The sequence below is a fragment of the Pelophylax lessonae genome (genome assembly GCF_965119305.1).
Source record: "Pelophylax lessonae genome assembly, chromosome: 6".
NCBI lineage: Eukaryota > Metazoa > Chordata > Amphibia > Anura > Ranidae > Pelophylax > Pelophylax lessonae.
The window spans coordinates 92,616,607-92,634,264 of NC_138773.1; the positions used below are offsets into that span (position 1 = coordinate 92,616,607).

The 17,658-nt window shown below is 41.7% G+C and overlaps 1 protein-coding gene across 1 annotated transcript in view; it reads left to right on the top strand.

Moving 5' to 3' along the window:
* PDPK1 (3-phosphoinositide dependent protein kinase 1) overlaps nt 1-17,658 on the top strand; it is an 89,901-nt gene that overhangs the window by 47,380 nt on the left and 24,863 nt on the right. The window contains exon 2 of the mRNA XM_082262144.1: nt 15,951-16,196. Within this exon, the coding sequence (XP_082118270.1) occupies nt 15,951-16,196 (246 nt within the window). The remainder of the gene's footprint in view (nt 1-15,950; nt 16,197-17,658) is intronic.

The window sequence follows — 17,658 nt, forward strand, 5'->3', positions numbered from 1 at the left end:
TTTTTAACTTTTACCTACAGGTAAGCCTATAATAAGGCTTACTTGTAGGTAAAATGAATATCTCCTAAACCCTGCATGCAGCCGCTGACACCAGCAGCGCATGCGCTCTGAAGGTTCGGTCCTTCAGAGCTCCTTGCCGGAAAGTGAACTCCTGCGCGCATGCGGTGTCCGGACGACCATGTCAGGGATTCGTTCTAAGGTAAGTATTTCATAATAAGCTAGTATGCGATGCATACTAGCTCAATATGTCTTTGTCCTGCAGGGTTTTTTTTTTTTATGTGAGGATACATCCGCTTTAATAAAAAATGTTTTTATTAATATGACTATTATTATTATTATTATTATTATGATTAATATATTTTATAAAAGCATTCAATCGATACAAATGGTGGGGTAGTTGTAAGTTTCTTTCATCATTGTTTCTCAGTAAAACCCTTACCCTTGAATGACACATTGTAATAAAGTTCCTGTTGGCCTTTGTTTCTGAAATTTGATAGGTGAGTAAGTAGCAGCTGGAATGCGACCTAGAATTCCTGCTCCTTTTCCCCCTTAGGAATTTACCAATAGCTTCTACTGTTAAATCACAAGTCCTGAAACAGACTTGGGCAAAATGTGCCTAGCAGTGTGTTGATGGGTATATAAGCTGGGCAAAGCATTGGTTATTACCTTATAGAGTATATTGCTGAAGTAGAAGTAGAAGCACGGCCACCTGGTTTTGTTAGGAAGTTATCAGATACATGCTCTGCATTCACCTTCTGCTTACATTTGTACAGTTCCTTGCCGTTTGCACTGTTTGCTGCTGGTTTCTGCAGCCTGAGGCACATGAAGGCATTGGGGAATAGTTTATGCTTATTACAGGTAAAACACTAGCATGGAGAGAACTATGCAAAACAAAATGTTAAGCAAGGTAGATCTCTATTTGTATGCCTTTTGATGTGTTTAGATTAAACATTAATGTTCCATAAAAGATTTGGATATGGGCGGAAAAACCTGTATACAATTATGTCTTGCTTTTCTGCATTGCGAACAACCACTAGCCATTGCATGCAATGCACTGTGACTAAGCTGTGAGTCATTTCATCTTGCGCTTTAAACAAACCCTACTTTTACCTGCACTGTTTAAAAAGTGCAGGTACAAGCACAGAAAAATAAATCCGTTTGCAGAGGTACAGATCATTTTGACTGGCGACTCACTAAGCCATAAATCACAGTACTGTGCATGCTTTAAAGTGAAATTCCAGGCACCACCAAAGTAATCTTAAAAATGTTCCCCTCCCTCCACTAACAACTATACTGACTAACCTGTGTAAGAAAAATCTGTATACTTACCTATTTTCAGGCCAGTCCAGTCATATAATCCCCCCTGAGTTAGCCAGTGGTGGTGGCTGCAGTGGAGAGGAGAGGGCACTGTGTGACAGCAGCCAGTAAAGTCTGGAGCAGGGATGTCACCTATTGGCTTTAATGGCCCATTTGTTGTCACCACTCCTTCCTCGCCCCTGCAGCCTTGCTGGCTGACACCGGGGCACTGGATCACATGACTGGACTGGAGCAGCCTAGAAATCGATAAGCATACAGATCATTCTTAAGCCAAGTACATACGATGAGATTATCGGACAAACAATTGTCTGTTTTTTTTGGATGCTAATCACCGTATTGAAAAATAATAAGTTACTAAAGTACGAAAATTTTGGTACGAGAGAATAAAAATTCGGAAGTGATGTAATGTGTTGTAGTGTATTTGCATTGTATTTTCAGACGAAAACTGTACAACGAAAATCGTACAATCTGGTATTGTAGGAGAAAAATGTTTGTGTTTGTTCCTTCGAAAATTTCAGTACACAGCTGTCCAACGATCAGATTATCGTATGATCCTTTCGAAAGTGCTATTTTTTTGTATGATATTCTGATCGTGTATACAGGGCTTTACACAGGTTAGGTACAATAGGTGTTAAAAAAAGGGGGGGGGGGCATTTTGTTGGGTTAGGTTAAGTGGTGCCTAATTGCTAAAACCAATCTGGAGAAATGTATATTTTAGCTTGTTCAGTGGTTTTATCAGTTCATCATTTTAATGGGAAACAATAGGTGCGAGGTGGGGTGTACAGCTAGGAGGTGGGGCCAGCGACATCCCAAATCCGCTGCCCACGGACTAGAGACTTCCAGAGAACTGTGATAGGCTTAGAGATGAAAGTACAGAGGTGATAATACAGCGGTTTGGATTTTTACTGAACAAACTATAAAATGGTGCATGTATTTGGGAACTGATGCTTATGAGTTTTACAAGCACTTAAAACTATTACTCAGGCTGGGGCAGCAGGAGACATGCACCCTTTATTAATGCCCGTGCATGGGTCTCTTCTGCATGTCAGTCACTCAAAGGCGAGGGGGCGTGGCGACACATATTTTGAGCATGTGTCAGATTTTTATCCAGTAGCGAGGCAGAGAGGATTACAGCTGACAGGTTGCTCATATCCCTGCCAGACTGCACAAATGAGTTGTGCTGAATTTGAGAAAATTTTCAAATATATTTTTGTTATCTGGGATTACAAGCACTTTAACCGGTTGCCGACCGCCGCAAGTACATATACTGCGGCGGTCAGCCCCGGCCAAGCAAAGTGACGTATCGGTACGTCACTAGCCTGGGAGCCAATAGCGGGCGGGCGCGTGCCGCCGGAGGCGCGCTCCCACCTCGGCTCGTTCACGGACACCTCCGAGCGTGTGACCGGAGGACCCGATGTCCGCCGGTCACTCGCGATCGTCCGTTGTGAAGGGAGAAAGGCAGGCGGCTAATGTAAACAAAGCCGTCTGTCATTCTTCCCTGTGTAAAAGCACTGATCTAACGTTCCTGCTATGTAGGACCGTAGATCTGTGCTGTTACACTCACAGCCACATCCCTGCACAGTAAGAAGCACGCCCCTTGGGACACACATAGTCACTGCACCTCTAATAAAGTTAACCCCTTCCCTGCCAGTGTCATTTTTACAGTAACAGTGCATATGTATAGCACTGATTACTGTAGTAATGTCACTGGTACCCCCAAAAGTGTCAAAAATGTCAGTCAAGGGTCCGATCTGTCCGCCGCAATGTCGCAGTCCCGCAAAAAAAATCGCAGATCGCCGCCATTACTCGTTAAAAAAAAAAAAACAACAAAAATGACAAAAATCTTTCCCGTAGTTAGTAAACGCAATAACTTTTGCGCAAACCAATCAAAATACGCTTATTGTGATTTTTTTTACCAAACATAGGTAGCAGAAAACAAATTGGCCAAAAATGTATAAAAAAATTTGATTTTAAAAAATTTTTGGGGGAATTTCAGATAAAATTTTTTTGAAAAATATTATTTTTGCAAAATTGTCGCTCTTTTTTGATGTTGGCGCATGATCAAAAAATCGCACAGGTGATCAAATACCACCAAAAGAAAGCTCTGTTTGTGGGAAAAAAAAGGACGTCAAATTCGTTTAGGTACAGCGTTGCACGACCACGCAATTGTCCGTTAAAGTCACGCAGTGCTGAATTGCAAAATACCCCCTGGTCAGAAAGGGGGTAAAATCTTCCGCGGCTTAAGTGGTTAAGTAGTTGTAAACCCTAACCTAATGGTGTTTTAGTTTGCTAAAGTACTGTGTATTTAAACGGTTTACAATTTATTAACCAATACACCCATTTTTTAAAGGGAAATAATTGTTAGTCATCTGTGTTGCTGATCTCCTGCAACCTTATTATAGCTACATCCTTTCAGCATGCATGCACTCTTCTGAATGGTGTGTGGCGTGACTTAGGGCCAGGATGACAACAGTGGGGCCTGGTGGGTATCGTTTGTTGAAACAGCCATTGGTAGTCTACAAAAGAACTTGATCATGTTCCTCCATCTATGCTCTACACAGTACTGATGGACGCATCCTCCTGCTGGGCTATTGTATTCTGCCCATCGCCAACATTGGCCATGAGGATGCCAGAACAGCAGTTGCAGCTGCTCTTTGGCTGACCGTTTTCCTCCAGAGCAAAGGATCTCGGGCAGGAGACGATAGACAGGGCCACCTATGAAGTGTATTTGGCTGGGTCATTAGGAACTAGCTAAATTACGCACATTGTATGCACAGCTTATTGGTCATTGCAATTTTCAAATCACAGTTGCTCTTTGTAGTGAATTTTTAAAGCGGTTGTAAACCGTTGCACGTTTTGTTTTTGTTTTTTTACTTGCAGGGCAAAGACTATATTGTGCAGTATGCATCGCATACTAGAACATTATGTGAAACTTACCGAAAAACGAAGCCTTACAGCAATGCCATGTCATCAGTTTCTATCTTCACCCATCTTGCTTCCGGGTTTGCAGACTCGTGCTCTGTGACTGGCTAAAACCACAATGACGTCACTGCCGCCGGTAACGGCACGGGTGGCCATTCCTTCAAAGCGCATGCGCCAGTGATGTCACTGGCTGCTTGTACAGTAAATATCTCCTAAATGGTGCACGTTTAGTAGATATTTACACTACCTATTGGTAAGCCTTATTATAGGCTTACCTATAGGTAAAATTTAGGTAAGCCAGACATTAAGGATAAACAGGGATATGTTGTTTTTATTTTGAAATTATGTAGATATACGGTAAATTGCTTAACGGAAAAAGTATGGTGAAGAATACCTGGATAATTTTTAATTTTTCTTTATTATGTTTCATGCATCAGGAAAGTCCCAAACATTCTACCTGTAGATATTTGTGTAGTTTGTAATGTTTTGCAGTTCCTATCTGCACAGGTCTCAATTTTCAGCAGTTTCCTACTGGAAAACAGCTGCCTCATTACTGCCCCTGACCTCCTCTGTACAGTAGAAGTATAAAGGGTGGAACTGCTCAGTTACCACATGAATGAACAGTCAGATAGTGAATTTCCATTCAAATGGAACATTTATAAGCATAAGCATGTAAGGTGCTTCTGTTTTTAAACAATATACTTATAGTGTTACCAAGCACTTTGGGGTCTGTATTTGGTATGGAAAATCGGAAAAAGTGTCTCAATGGGTGCCAAGAAGCCATGGTTTCTATACACTGCACCGATGATGACCTTATAGCCTAAAATGGTTGTATGTTTTTAGAATAAACTGCTTTGGATTTTAAAAAAACAAAACCAGTATACTCGCCTAGGTGGATCCATCATCATCATCAATCCAATGCTGCATCTGTCCCCCGCCAGCTCTACAATTGGAACTGAGCGATCAAACACAAATGAATGCTCAGTTCTTCCCTCCGCTCTGGGCAGAGTACTGTGACTGTCACTCTCACTGGCTCTGTGCTCTCCCCTCCAGCGCTCACTGGAGCACTGGTCTGTGGAGGGGGCCGGAGGGGCTGACTCACTGAGAGGCTGAGGTAGGTGCCGGTCCAGGCATCTGGGTGAATCTAGACCATATGTTTGGCATCTTTCTTGAGCCTGAATCAGCTGAGTGACCTCAGCAGGCTTTAGCCCACTGTCAGCTAAAAAGGGTCACAGGAGTGCAGAACATACTGCACTCATGAGATCCATAGGGGAAGTATAGCCAAATAATCTTTGGCCATATTTCTCCTTTAATATTAGGCTATTTGTGCACTATACACCAGCAGTTATGATGATTTGTATGGCTCCACCCAGTGTTCGAAAATAAAGAGTAATCCTCTTATTTTAGGGCTATGTGATTCGAGTTGTTAGACATATGAATACCTTCTGTTGTATAAAGGCTTTACTGTGCTATGCAATGATTAGAGTTAAGTGCTTTTGGATCTCTTTAGTACCTTTTTGCCATAACCTGTATGGGTATACTGTCTTGTAGGGAAAATAAGATGCTCATAACTCCACCTCCTCTGTTAGCCATAGATAAATACACAGTAACATTAATTTCTGTAACTAAGGTTCCACACGTGCTTCAGCTTACAGTAGGAGCAATGTGAACAGCAAGCTATGACAAAGCATTTGTAGAGCTTTCAGCTAGCTTTGTTAAAGCTCCAGTGTGTAAATGTTGAGCACAGATCATAATGGAAGTATTGATTGCCATATTAAACAAGCTGTTAGCAGGCTTCAGAACTTCTTGAGGCTTGTTGAAAGCCTGGTGAAGCCTACTAGCAGCTTGATTAAAGTGGCAACACTGGAGTTGAATGGTACAAAGCTTGCTGAAAGCTCTGCAATAGCTCGCTGTTCACACTGCTCTTTTGCAAGCTGAAGCCTGTGTGAAACAGGCCTAACTTCTACTTACTTAAAGCTGAAGCAAATATCTAAATACCAGGCAAATATCTAAATACATGCATGGACCTCCCTGTAAAAGGCTTTGGTATTCCTGTCCAATAAGTCCCGAGAGTTACATAACTATCCGGGAGACTTGATTTTTCTCTGCTGCAACACAGCCAGTCCTCTTCCTGTCTCAATCTGTAATTGGACAGTGAAGGAGCAGCAGCAGACTGATGGGTCATCCATCTGTACTCTCCTCCTATCAGAATGTTCTTGTCAGCATACAGAACACCTGATTGTTCCCAGTCTGCTATGACTTAGGTCGGCAAGGTTTGAATATCGGCCGGTTCATCAGGAACCAGCCTAGACTGAAACAGTTAATGGACGGGCTGCATGTACCAAGTTGATTGATCAACATGGGTACAATCAGCCTGCCGGGTTCTCTTGCGATTATCGCTAGCGGCTGTTATAGCTGCTAGCAATAACCACTGTTTTCTCCTGGCAGGGAAGGCTTCCCATGCCCATCCCTGCTCCCCTGCTAGGAGAAGACAATTGTTGATTCCCATGTCAAGTGTGCCTGTGCAAGTACTACGCTGAGTCAGATTGTGTCTACAGCTGCTCGCACCACAATGCAAATAACATTATAATAAACATATATGGTAAAAAGTGCTAAAACAAATATATCAATATGAAAAGCTCAAAATGTAAATATCTAATAAGACCTAAGAGTGCAAAGGTGCCAATATTGAATGATGGTGACAACAAAGTTCATATAATAATAGAGTCAACAAAAATATGAAATAAGAGGTAAAAAAGAAAAAGAGATTACGGTGCAGACACTGTGATATAAGTTGATTATGCCACCTCCCGTGCTTCAATCGCCACTATGTGACTGTCCATCGTTCTATAAGGATTTACTGCTTACCAGAGAGTGTGGACTCGGATACCATTAGCACTGAGTCAACCGCATTAGGATATACCCAAGGATGGTGCTTGAAGGCAGCTCTGGAAGTTTCCCAAAGTAATTCCACAATAGGACGGCCACTCACAGAGTAGTATCATACAATGCGTTGGACCATAGAGATAAAAAGAGCCTCCACATAGTGTAAAACTGTATCTCCAAATTTATCTCCAAATTTTAATATAAAAGGTAGAACATTTTCATCATATCCAAGTAACAAGTGCTTATATCATCATCCAGCATATAAATTTGAAATGCAATAGCCTAAATGACAAGGGACCCGTCTCATTTTGTCCTCTAAGACATCACCTGGGGTCTAAAGATGTCTTAGAGGATGAAACGCGTCGGATTTCTTGTCATTCAGCCTATTGCATTGCGTTTCTGGAGGGGTTCTCTCCCGCTTTGCTGAGGATCGCTTGGTGCTTTGTGCCTGGTGGCTGGGTGGTGTTGCAAGCGCGGTTGGGTTTGTCCCTTGCAGTGTTTTACACCTTTTTTGTGGGGTTCCCCTGCTGACTTATCACGTGGCAGAACCACACCGCGATTTTAGGAGCCTTTCAAATGAATGGCATCTCAAATTTGCATTCTGCGATTTTTTTTTTTTTTTTTCATTCACACCTCGGCGCTTTAAAATCGCGGGCAGGATCGCGGCAAATCTGCCCATGATTCAAAAACACTGAGGTATGAATGCAGCCTTAGGCCCCTTTCACACACTCGAGTCCGTGTTTCTCAGCGGGGGATCGATCCGCCGATCCCCCGCTGAGCAGGAGGATGACAGCTGTGTCTCCGCGCTGTGTGCGGAGACACAGCTGTCAGTTCCCCATGCATCTCTATGGGGGAAATCGGATGAGAATGGACCGTCGGTCCGTTCTCATCCGATCCGATCCGCTGGATGGATGGAAAATAGGGTTTCCATCCGTCCAGATTTGACGAATCGGATGTCAGCGGACATCCAATGCCCCATAGGGATGCATGAGGGGACCGTTGAGATCCGCCTGTCCGTTTTTTTGGCGGATCTGAACGGTCCGCCTGTGTGAAAGAGCCTTTACAGCTAACTTGTTAGTGTATCTAAATCTGTTAATACAGTTAATACTACCCTCCCCCCAGACTGACAGTGATGCTGTCTGCTGTGCCTCCTGTTCTCATTCATCCAGAATTGTCTCACTAATACAGGGGTGTTACTGGCCAGAAAAGGTGAAAACGGGGGGAAAAAGCCAAAGAAAATAAAACTGACGCAGCCACCGCATCTAATTCTTGATAAGCTGCCATATAATACATTTTTGGTTTTGGGTTTATTATCGCTTTAAGGGTTTGGTCAGAGAAACGCCAGGATCACCAGGTAATTTATTTATTATACCTTCAGCTAAAATAAATGAGCATAATATGAATGGGCTTATATTATAGGGATTTTGCAAAAGGTTAGTTTTTTGCTGGAGTGACACTTTTTTTTGATGGACGAGAGTCTTTTTGATAACGATTGGTAAAAGATTTGCATATTTAGTAAATCGAATTACAAAGATATATTCCTTATGAAATCCCCCACTGAGTTTTCCAGTCAAGGCAAGCATCTTATTTTTCATGTCTTCCCTGACATTAATTTAATTGGCCTTGTTAACACGAGGTGATTCTTTCTCATCTTCACCCTGTCTGGCATTGAGCATTCATTCAGTGTAAATATTTTCAAGGCATTGCAGGCAAGGGACAGACCCCTGTGGTTTTTCACTTGATAGAAGTTACAGAAATAGCGCGAGCAGCCAGGTGCTTGGAAAGTACCAATTACTGTTTATCTACTTGTAACTTTAGCTTTTAAGTTTTGAAGTGTGTTTGCAGTTCACGATTTGCCTCTGAATAGCTTCCGTAACAAAAACATTTCCAGTAGAAAAGCAATGGACTTTTTTTACCAGCATGGTACAAGGAGCAAAGGTAAATGAGCTTCATTTCACATTGTACAAAACCTTATCAAATCCAGTGTTAATTTCGTCGACTAAAACCGACTAAAACGCTTTCGTCGACTAAATTAACACAATTTTAGTAGACTAAAATACGACTAAAACTAAAACAATTCAGATGACTAAAATACAACTAAAACTAAAATGGCATTTTAGTCTTAAGACTAAGATACGACTAAAACTAAAATGGCATTTTAGTCAAAAGACTATAACTAAAACTAAATCGAAATTTGCTGCCAAAATTAACACTGGTGCATGCTCCAAGCTTAATACCATAAATAATAACATATTAGATTTTTCACTCCAGGACCAGCAGTAGTATATAATGAGTTTGGAAATTGCTTAAATAATGCATTACAAATTACAATTGAACTACACCCATTCGATTATAGATGACTAAAATGAGTTATAGTCGACTAAAATGTAGGACGTTTTAGTCGACTAAAATGTACTGGAGTTTTAGTCGACTAAATACGACTAAAACACTTGCAGAAGACTAAAATGGGACTAAAACTAAAATGCCATTTTAGTCCTAAGACTAAAACTAAATTGAAATTTGCTGCCAAAATAAACACTGATCAAATCTCATATAGGCTTTATCATGCTAAGAGGAGCTCCAGTCTCACCCCAAAAAATACTGTAGCTGCTGACTTTTAATATAAGGACACTTACCTTTCCAAAGAACCAGAGATGTCTTCACCTGAGCAGCTTTTTCTATTGGCTTTGGGTGCAGGCGCCAGCATCTTAGGTAAGTGAAACCAGCAGTGAAGTTTTCCAGCTTCACAGCCGGCTTCCTACTGTGCATGCGCAAGCGCTCTGTCCTCGTTAGCTCGCGCGCAGAAGCGAACACATACGCAAGTCCCACCCACATATGTAAACGGTGTTCAAACCACACATGTGAGGTATCACCACGATTGTTTAAGCGAGAGCAATAACTTGAGCCCTAGACCGCCTCTGTAACTCTAAGCTGGTAACTTGCAGAAATTTTTAAATTGTTCCTTATGGGGATTTTTAAGTACCAGTGTTAGTCGCCATTCCACGAGCGTGGGCAATTTTGAAGCATGGCATGTTTGGTATCTATTTACTCGGCGTAAAATTGTCTTTCACATTATAGGAAAATAATTGTGCTAACTTTACTGTTTTCTTCTTTTTTTATTCAAACAAGGGAATTTTTTCCAAAAAAATTGTGTTTGGAAGACTGCTGCGTAAATACAGTGTGATAAAAATTTTTGCAATGATCTCCATTTTATTCTCTAGGGTCTCTGCTTAAAAAAAAAACATTTAATGTTTGGGGGTTCGAAGTAATTTTCTAGCAAAAAATACTGATTTTAGCTTGTAAACAACAAGTGTCAGAAATAGGCCCAGTCCTTAAGTGGTTAATACGGTATGATGAGCAGTAATCTGTAATGTAATGCTGAAAGTTTATAGATTCTGATAAAGAATTACATGTTTATTTTGCACTACCTGTTGTATACAGGGTCATTGCATTGTTTGTAGTATTCAGCAGCACTGCCTCTGTAACAAATAGACAGGTAGAACACTGTCAGAAGAAGATGGGGCTGGTGTCAGACCTAGAAACTAAAAAATGGCAAACCCTGCCTTTATACTAAAGTATGCTTTTTCCTGGCCACACCTCATTACAGAAGCAGCAATGCTGGACGATGCAAACATTTTTTCCAAACATGTACAGGCTAAGCAGTACAAAAGAAGACTGTTGTGATAGGGAGGTGGCATGCTTAAAGTGGAGTTCCAGCCTCAGAACTAAAATTTGACATCCACTTGCTCTAAGTAACCTGAAAAAAAAATTGGATGATCACGATTTTTTTTTGCTTTACTTACCTTGTTTTTGAAGAAAATATACTTACCTTCCTTCCACTTCCTCCCTCTGCGGCCGCGGCTCACGCCGTCACTTCCTCCTTGCATTGACTCCTAGGAGCCGAACGTCATCGCTCCCAGGAGTCATTGCGCCTGCACCGGCCCTGCTCATCACTCCTGTACAGACGCATTATTCCCTGCTAAACAGTTTCTGGGCATGCCCAGAAGCTGTGCAGGGATGACGCACCTGCATCGGAAGTGACGAGCAGGGCATTCTGGGACTCCGACGTCACCGAAGAGGACGCTCTGGCTTCAGCTGCCCACACCTGAGATGGCAGCGCGGGACAAGACTTTTTCAAGATAAGTTTTTCTTCTAAAAGGTAAGTGAACCCGGAGACAGTTCAGAGGCTATCATTGCTGAAATGCACTAGCCCTGACTTTCCCGGGGGTATTTTTATCGAAAACACTTTTTAGAGGCCAGAACTCCGCTTTAAGGGAGACTTTAAGAATAGAATGAGAGGCTACTTTTTTAACACATGGCTTGAAAGAAAGGAAATCACTAAATTTCCCCCATCCACACAGTTAGTGTTGAAGGGGAATCCCGAATTCTCCCTGCTCTGTTATTGTATTCTGACAGTGGGAGGTTATTCCTGTAATCGGAATACAATTCTTTTCTGGTAGCTATAGCCGCTGGCAATAAATGTGGCAAAAAAAAAAAAAATGACATGCTGGTTGTACTGAAGTTGATCGAAAACTATTTACTTTCTGGACTGAGTTGCCAACTTAAAGATGGTACCTGTGCAGGTGTTGGACTTCTCCAGCCCCTTGACTTGTTACATTGTTGCAGTCTGATCACTGGAGGAGAGGAGACTAAGGAAATGCTTTCTCCTGTCTGCAGCAGATGGATGACCTTTTTATTTGATCCTATGCAAAGTCACTACCAAAATATCAAAGATGTCTCTTTAGAGTCATCTCTGAAGAATGAAACTTCAGGCTGCAACTAACTAATTATTTTCATAATCGATTAGTTGGCCGACTAATCGGATAAAAACCTCAAAAAATAAAAAAAAAGGTTGGTGTATAACCACTTAAGCCCCGGAGGATTTGGCTGCTAAACGACCAGGGGCTATTTTGCGATTCGGCACTGCGTGACTTTAACGGACAATTGCGCGGTCGCGCGAAGCTGTACCTAAACGAATTTGGCGTCCTTTTTTTCCCACAAACAGAGCTTTCTTTTGGCGGTATTTGATCACCTGTGCGATTTTTTGATCACGCGCTATAAACAAAAAAAAGAGCGTCAATTTTGCAAAAATAGCAATATTTTTCCCTTTTTTTATATGAAATTCCCCCCCAAAAAAATGTAAAAATTTAAAATTTTTTAACATTTTCGGCCAATTTGTTTTATGCTACCTATGTTTGGTAAAAAAAATCGCAAAAAGCGTATTTTGATTGGTTTGCGCAAAAGTTATTGCGTTTACTAACTAAGGGAAAGATTTTTGTCATTTTTGTTGTTTTTTTTTTTTAACGCGTAATGGCGGCGATCTGCGATTTTTTTTTTTGCGGTACTGCGACATTGGGGCGGACAGATCGGACCCTTGACTGACATTTTTGACACTTTTGGGGTTACCAGTGACATTTCTACAGTAATCAGTGCTATATATATGCACTGTTACTGTAAAAATACACTGGTAGTGAAGGGGTTAACTTTATTTGAGAGGGAGGGGCTGTGTGTGTCCCTAGGGGCGTGATTCTTACTGTGATTGGCTGTGGCTTCAGCTGTATGCAGAGTGATCAACGGATCTACATAGTAGATCCATATGATCAGCTCTCATACAGAGGGGAGAATGACAGGCAGCTTGTTTACACAAGCTGCCTGACTTTCTCCCTCTCCCCCGCCGATCGCAGAGTGGCCGGTGGACATCGGGTCCGCCGGTCACACGCGCGGGGGGGTCCGTGACCACGCGGGAGCGCGCCTCCGGCGGCGCGCGCTCGCTCCCTGGACCCTCACAAGCTAGTGACGTAGCCCTACGTCACTTTGCCTGTGAGGGGCTGACCGCCGACGTAGATCGGCGTGCGGCGGTCGGCAAGTGGATAATTTAGTTAATATTCTTAAATATCTAAATAGTTGGATATTGAACAGTGTTAATTTCGTCGACTAAAACCGACTAAAACTTTTTCGTCTACTAAATTAACACAATTTTAGTTGACTAAAATACGACTAAAACTAAAACAATTCAGATGACTAAAATACGACTAAAACTAAAATGGCATTTTAGTCTTAAGACTAAAATACGACTAAAACTAAAATGGCATTTTAGTCATAAGACTAGAACTAAAGCTAAATAAAAAATTTACCATCAACATTAACACTCCTCTGCTGGCCGTTTCTATATCGGCAACACAATTCCATCCAGAGCATGTAATAATAGCACATTAAAGTTTAAACATGTATTGCACCACCGCATACACATAAGTAAGGAGCATCTACTAAGCTGCTGAAAACTAAACAATTAAGAAAAAGGCTTTTCTTATATTTTTCCCTAATATTTAATGTTGGTAATATATTCAGGTAATATGTGCAATGACATTACAGCCAATGGAGTTTACAGCAGTGTTAATTTCATCAACGAAAACGTTTTCGTCACCGGCATTTTTCAACTGACGAAAATGAGACGCAAAGTATAGCACATTTTCATAAAATGACGACAACTATGGCGAAAATCCGTTTTTGTTAACTAACTAAAACGAAACGAGAATGTGAGGCAGGGACGTTTACCCAACTTCCGGTTTTCACGGAGCTCCGCCTGTGTGGCGTCTGGCGTGGCGTGCCCCGTGACGTCCAACGCGAGGAGTGGACTACTACAAGAGAGTCGACTCGAGACCAGTCACCTGACCTCACCAGAGCACTGCAGCACTACAGCCAGACGCGCCAGGCCCGACTCATCACATGGCACTGGCCCCGGCCACCACCACATCCAGAGCAGAGCACCCACTGTGAGTTAACAGCCAGGCCACCTATTACTGCCTCCCTGAGTCCCCTCAGACCACTCACCAGTCACCACTGGCATCCGATTCCGCCATCCATCCAGGACTGTGTGAGTGCATATAGGCCGCTGAGGCCCGCCCGGCCCATCCTGTTCAACAACTTCAGTTCAGAGTCAGACCAGAGACCACCCTTAAGCCTGAGACCCCCATCCAGCACTCTGAGCAGCACTGTGTGCACTCCCTGCACTGACTGCAGGCAGCAGCATTACAGGCCTCCTCTCTGACCTGACCATGACCATTTAGATGACTAAAATGAGTTTTAGTCGACTAAAATGTAGGACGTTTTAGTCGACTAAAATGTAGGACGTTTTAGTCGACTAAAATGTAGGATGTGGTTAAAAAAAATAAGCTAAAAATGATTTGTTTCTCTACAACTTCAGTATATTACTTATCTGTAATGAAATATTTCCTGCAATGGTCAGGCTACTGGGTTCTGTAGAAATCTTCACTGCCGGGCCACCCTGTCTTTTTCCTGCTGCTGAACCCCTGGCTCTTTGGAAGTTAATAGCCTTTGATCTCCAGGCTCAGCTGCACTAAAGATGATCTGATGGAGACACTGCCATCCTTCCCTCTCCTCAATTGAGAAAAGTTGACCTTTCTCTTTCGTTCATTGCCGGACAGCTCCTGATATTCATAACCAAAGACATGGATGAGCGAGTTTAGGGTGGAAGATCTTGACTGGCCTACGCAGAATCCTGACCTCAACCTGATCACCTTTGGGATGGATTAGAGCTGAGACTGCGAGCCAGGCCTTCCCGTCCACATAAGTGCCTGACATCACAAACGGGCTTCTGGAACAATTGGTCAAACATTCCCATAAACACACTCCTTAACCTTCTGCACAGCCTTCCCAGATGAGTTGAAGCTGGTATAGCTGCAAAGGGTTTGCCATCTCAATATTAAACCCTACAGACTAAGACTGGGAGGCCATTAAAGTTCATGTGCATGTAAAGGCAGGGGTCCCAATACTTTTGGTAATATAGTGTAAGTAATGTAACTAAAGCTGTAAAAATGTTTTTAACTAAACTTCAGGTTTTTTAAAATCTCATGCAAGAAAAAAAAATTCAAAGCACTTTCTCTTGACTTCCATCTCAAATGATATACCTGTACATTAGAGGGGCATCCTAGTCAGTTGCAGAGATTGATTAAATCCATCAGATGAGCTATAGTACCACTCACTAATTCCTACTAGATTAACAGACTCCTGTTTATTTGGTCAACTAAATTAATGCTTCATTTGTATTTTGGTCTTAAAATGGAAAAAAATCAAGAATTCTCAAAAATTATTATTTTTTTTTTTATGTACATAACCTAAGCACATTGACACTATTTACTCTAGATACTTGCCTTATTCGGAGCATGTTTTAGTCGCAGCATTGTTTGAGAAATGAAGCTGAGATACGATGGAAAGTTTGTAGTGTAACGGTGCCCCTAGTGGTTACCTTAAGTTATTATGTTTTCTCTTAATCATTTAAAGGCGTCATTTCTATGTTTGATTGCTCTAATTGTGTTGGCGCTGAGCTATATCTCGGCATTTATTCATACATTTAGTTGGATTGGCTGAGAAATATGATGTAAGCAGTGGTACTTCCAGGCATTATAGAGATACAAATTGGCAATAAATAGGGGACAACAGAAAGCTGCTTGGCTGGTCATCCTCCTCCTCCTTCCTAGAGTAATGGTGAAAAAAGAAGGTACAGGTGGAGGGTACAAGTATAGGCATTGGGGATGACAGGGGTTTTACTGAGGATGAGCAGTGAAGAGAAGGCACTGAATGTGAAGGGATGTACAGTATTTACAGGATAATGCATAGTGGTTCTAGGACAAGATGTCAATGATAAGAGTTTGTTGACTTCATGCATGCTTATCAATTGAAATAGGGCATGTATACTCTGTGTAGTAATTGGCTACCTGTGACTTCTAGTCTAAGAGATAATAATAGTTTCCTTTTTTCTTTTCTTTCTTTTTTCCCACTTTTGGTATGATGCGATGCCTATTCAGTCCAACGTGGTCATGTGCTCCTGCCCATCTCCTTCATTAGTGATTAACCCTGACTCCAGCTCTCCAGCAACTCTAGCAACTTGCAGCAGCCAAGCAGGTTCCACCAGTGAATCGAACGCCACAGACTTCAGACCCAGTTCAGACACAGAGCAGAACACCGGGCAACAACAAACACAACAGCCTCGAAAGAAACGTCCACAAGACTTTAAGTTTGGCAAGATCCTTGGTGAAGGGTCCTTCTCGACAGTAAGTTCGGCATTGCTGGCAGATGGATTAGTTTGGTTTATAGGAACGTTATCTAATAATACATTGCAAATACTAGCATCATGTAGTTAGACATTACAACAAGACAAGCTGTTATTTAGCTGTTAAAAGCTGAAATCTTACTGGCTGCTAGAGCTTCCAAGACTTTTGAAAACCAGTAAAAAGAGACTTGTTACGTTTCTGCTAAAGTAATGACTGAATCAATTGAAGCTGGCTTTTCATCCCCAAAATATAGGTCACAGATGCATGCAGCTCTACATGATGCTAAATTTATTTTTGTGAATTTTCATATTTTTTCGTACTTCCTAAGACACTGGTGACAAAGCTAGTGCTGCCCAGCTGACCACTGGGAAGGCTACATTGGTACCGGTCACTCACTGTGTTCATAACTGAATCATAGTAAGCTGTGTTTATTTGGGCGAAAGGGGTGGAGGGGGGCTGTCAGGTTCGCTGTATGGGGCCTAGTGGTTTCTGACAGCAGCCCTGGCTTGCCTCACTGCCTTTCCGCTCCTCATACGCGTGTGCATCTGTAGCAGTCCTGTGAAAATCCTCTTCTATCCCCAGTGTACAAATGAGAGGGATATCTATTTTTTTCATCTGTCATCCACACTGTGGTTCTTCACTCTGCCAATTACAAGGGGAGAGTCTGACCACCACTGTTCTGGTACGTATCCATTGTGACACATCAAACCGAGGACAAAAGCTATTTTTATCATTTTTATAGTTCTAGTTTTTAGCATTTTTCTTAGATTTTATATGTTTAAGAAGTCCAAATATTTATGCAGATACCCCCTTGTGCCTGTGTTTTATTCATATGAATAGCCTGGCTTTTTTTTTTTTAAAGCACCAGGTATGCTTTAAAACACTTTATGTCCAAAAATGCTAAATGAGCTGCAATGCAAAGATGTTGGCTAGCATAAGTTTTTCCTATTTTACTATGATCAATCTTGGTTGCTGCAAAGGACTTGCAGAGACTCTTATGTAAGAGATGTTTTGGTTATTCACATTATAACACATTATTCATGTGTTTGTATCAGTATGAGTCTTCTGTGGTGAAAGGTTTAGCCACAATTATGGCATTCATACACATAGGTCATTCTGTTATGGAGTTAAAATGCCATTAAACACATAAGTAAACATTTATTATATTGCAGATTACCAATTCTTAGATGTGATGGATGCATTTGTTTTCTATTTTAGGCTTTTGTTTTTTGTTTTTTTTATTTTCACCCGGTGATCCTGCTAGTAAGTCTGTTGTCTTTCAACAAAACAAGCTGTCCTGCAGATATAGTAGTTGGAGGGATGAGACAAACCATTTATCACTGACAGGAGTGCTTACAATGGTCAGCTTTTATTTACTCATATAAAACCTTTATCCCAAAAGGAACAAAACTCTTGCTGTAACTGCCTAAAAAGTGTGAGGTGGAGTTTGGCTTCAGTTTGT